Source organism: Nicotiana sylvestris, chromosome 10 (assembly GCF_000393655.2).
Source record: "Nicotiana sylvestris chromosome 10, ASM39365v2, whole genome shotgun sequence".
NCBI lineage: Eukaryota > Viridiplantae > Streptophyta > Magnoliopsida > Solanales > Solanaceae > Nicotiana > Nicotiana sylvestris.
The window spans coordinates 77,135,936-77,139,910 of record NC_091066.1 but is presented as its reverse complement, the minus strand read 5'-3'; the positions used below and the strand labels follow the sequence as shown (position 1 = coordinate 77,139,910).

The window sequence follows — 3,975 nt, the reverse complement described above, 5'->3', positions numbered from 1 at the left end:
GGAAGTTGCATTTCATTAAAAATAAAGGATATAATGGTTTGTACATCAAAACAAGCGAAAAATAAAAATCTGAATTATAACCCTAGTATAATCCAGATAATAGAAAGGAAAATAAAGCAAACTACCAAAACTCCTTCTGCGTAAGGAGAATAGTAGCCTTCCAATTATTAAGCTTCACTTTTGGCCCAATAAACTGCAGGTCTGCTTTGCTGGAACCTTCCCCAATTTCTACCATGTTCACCTCATCAAATAGACTCTGGAACATTTCAATCAACTCTTTATCAAAGTCAACCACGGGCTTTGGGATTGCTGACACTAGGCGTTTCACGACCCCTGGCTTGACGAAGGACCTGGAGAGGCGTGGGATAGGCTTAGGGAGCGACCATGCCTTCTTTTTCAACTTTTTAGACTTCTGCACATCATCCCCTGTGGGCTTGAACCCCAGACCAAACGTACCTATATTTTTACGTAAAGACACTAGTTGCACGATACTTTGCAAAGATGCGCCCAGACCCCTACCCAACACAAAACCATTCTTCAACATTTCATTTTCTATCATGATGGTTGCAAAAGCTAGCTTTGGACCTGGAATACATTCCCCTTTGGGAAACTTCTCAACTGACACTGTTTCAGAAACTTGGTAAACCCAAGGCCCCTTATCGTTTTCGGCCTCAATAAACGAGATGGATGTATCATTGTAAGCACATAAGTTCTCGTCACCATGAACCATGATTTCCTATCTACCCCACTCAAACTTTACCATCTGGTCCAAGAAGATGGGACTACTTTGGCAACATGTATCCAGGGCCTACCCAATAGCAAATTGTAAGAGACGGCCACATCTAGTACTTGGAACTCCATGGTAAATTAAACTGGTCCTATTGTTAGTTCGAACATGATATCACTAACAGAATCTTTTCCCCCTCCGTCAAAACCTCGGACACATATACTATTCTTGTGAATCCTTTCAGTATCAATTTTCAACTTGTGGAGAGTGGAAAGAGGGCAAATGTTTGCAGTGGAACCGTGGTTAACTAGAACCCTCGTGAACACAGAATCTTTGCATTTCACTGTGAGATAAAGAGCCCGATTGTGTTTCGTACCCTCAAAAGGCAGCTCATCATCCGAGAAGGTGACCTTGTCTGCCTCAAATATCTTGTTGGAAATCTTCTCCAAATGGTTCACTGTGATCTTATTAGGGACATGAGCTTCATTCAGAATCTTCATGAGGGCCCGACGGTGCTCGTCTGAATGTATCAACAATGGTAGAAGAGAAATCTGAGTGGGTGTATTCCTCAACTATTCCACGATGGAGTAATCTTGCACCATCATTTACCTCAAGAATTCTTCCGCATCCTCTTCGGTGACTGGCTTCTTCACTAGGATTGGATTATCTTTGAGTGGCTTAGCTTTCCTTAATTCCTTTGGGGAAAAGCATCTCCCCGAACGAGTCCATCCCCGGGTTTTATTAACTTTCTCTTCCACTTCTTTCCCTTTATAAGTTACTATCACTCGCTTGTAATTCCATGGAATAGCCTTGGTGTTATCTATCGGTAGCTGGGTCACAAGTTTAATAATAACAGGGGCAATGCGAGCCCCTTCCACGATAATGACAGGCTTACTTGCTGCCCCCGGCACGACCACTTTCATCTTTCCTTGCTTTGTTTCAACATCAACTGGGAACCCCTTTAAGACTACCACATGTGGCTTATCATTGGGCGTGCTTAGCTTGTCTGTCAGCCCTTCAGCTATTGAAGAGGTTGCCTGTGTAACAACTGGAGTTTTGACTGGATTACTTTCACTGGCACGGATCATCATAATAGACTTTGAAGGCTTCTTGGGGTCCCCATCCTTATGCACTATCTCAATCATGTGCGTTTCGGCATGGGCTGGCAATGGGTTTTGATTGATGTTGGGTGCTTTCGGGCTTTGGACCACGATTTGGTTTGTATCGATAGCTCTTGGATGGTTCTATTCAAATGCCAACACTTTTCTGTGTCATGCCCCGGAGCATCAGAACAATATGCATATCATAGGGAATAATCCAGGTTTTTTGGAGGGGGGGTTTGGTAATTTTGACTCAATCGGCCTTAGAACATCCAATTGCCCCAACCTCTGAAATAGACTGGCGTAATACTCTCCAAACGGGGTAAAAGCTTGTTTTCGCTACTATCTTTCCCTTTTATACTCTGGCCTGGGTCGAAAGCTTTGACCATCAAAGTTTCGGTATGTTTGTGGAGGTAGGTAAGGGTTTTGTGGAGCTGGGGCATGCCATTGCGGGTAAGGGGGGTTGAGTATATGATTGTGTGGTCAACATGGTATTGGGGTGGTCTGACTGAATACTGAGGGTGTGGTGGTGGGAAGTAGTGTTAGGGTAGATTATATGGAGTTTGGATGTAGGTTTGATACTGGGTCGAGGTTGGGTGTAATGGTGAGGTGAGACCCTTGGGACATGCCACGATCCTGAGACGACCATAGCAACATCTTCTTTCTTTTTTTTCCCTAACACGCCCCCGGTGCCATTCTGAATTGCTTGTGTAGTTGCTTTGATGGCAGAGTAACTCATGATCTTGGTCGATTTGAGTCCTTCCTCTATCATTCCTCCCATCTTCACCACTTCATTGAAAGGCTTACCTATGGCCGAGATCAGATGACCAAAGTAAGTAGGCTCCATGGCCTGAAGGGTTGACTCGTGCCGCCTGTTCTCTCCATCGGAAACCATACTCCCTGAAAATCTCACTGGGCTTTTTCTCTATCTTAGTCAAGGAAAGGCAATCTGGGACAATCTCTACGTTGTACTAGAAATGCCGAAAGCCTGGGCTAAGTCATCTCAAGTGTACCACCTGCTGTTGTCCTAGCAAGTGTACCACTCCAATGCTGCGCCACTCAAACTTTGACTAAAATATGCCATCAATAATTCATCTCTCCCTCCAACTCCTCTTATTTTGCTGCAAAATCCTCTTAAGTGGGCCACAGGGTCTCCATGCCCGTCGTACAAATCAAATTTGGGCATTTGGAATCCGGCAGGTAGCTGGACATCGAGAAACAAGCACAGATCCTTATATGCCACACTCACTTGGCCACCTAACCCTTGCATATTTCTCAGCAACTGCTCCAAGCTCTTTACCTTCCTAAATATCTCTTCTTGCTCCGTGTTTTTGGGTGGCTTCTCAGTTTCGACTGGAAGTTCAAAGTGAGGAGTGTAGGAGTAGTGATCCGGGACTTTGAAGGTGATATCTGGGGAATAGTACTGGTTATCTTGGGCTTGGAATGCCGGCTCACTAGAAGAATGATGGAGGGTAGCTCGCGGAGGTGCTACGAAGATAAGGGTAGCTGGCGGAGCAGGGTATGTGCTTACTTTGGCGGGTAGAGCTTGGATGGTTTGGGAAGTGGTGCCATGATAGTGGTGGTAAGGGGTGACGCTTGGTGCATGTTGCGGGGATAGATCGACAATGGTAGGATCTTGAGATTGAGCTAGTGGTGGGATGAAAGTAGGGTTGGCAGGGTATGACGGTGGAGGATGCCCCTTAATCCATGCCTGGTACATTTCGGCCATTTGGTGCTTCAGCTTATGTACCTCTTCTTTCAAACTAGACTCAGATTCCTCCATCTCTCTCGGCGGGCCAATAACACTCGCGTCCATTTATTTGCTAGCCATGATCGCCTTGTGTTTAGACCTGGTATTATATGGGTGGCTTGCCAGAATTCCAAACAAACTAACCACCTTCCTATTCTCAATGACAACAACAAACTTGTTAGTGTTTAAGGGTTTAACAGATAGGCAACCACACGTTTGTGATGCAATGCACCTAAACAATTAAAAGTTTCTATTATGTATTTGAATGGTTGCATGTCTCATCCCGGCCTAAACTAACTCTTTTCACTTTGCACTTTCTCTTCTCTTTTTCTTTTTCACTCGTGCCTCTCTTTAGCCACTATTGATTTTCTTACTTGGTTCTTGTCGCTCCACTTTTA

At 44.7% G+C, this 3,975-nt stretch overlaps 1 protein-coding gene across 1 annotated transcript; it reads right to left on the bottom strand.

Moving 5' to 3' along the window:
- Nucleotides 1-2,854: 2,854 nt before the first annotated feature.
- Nucleotides 2,855-3,643, bottom strand: LOC138879564 (uncharacterized). Its single transcript, XM_070159180.1, has one exon. It carries the CDS (start codon nt 3,641-3,643, stop codon nt 2,855-2,857), a length of 789 nt encoding a protein of 262 aa, XP_070015281.1.
- Between the last annotated feature and the right edge of the window lie 332 nt (nt 3,644-3,975).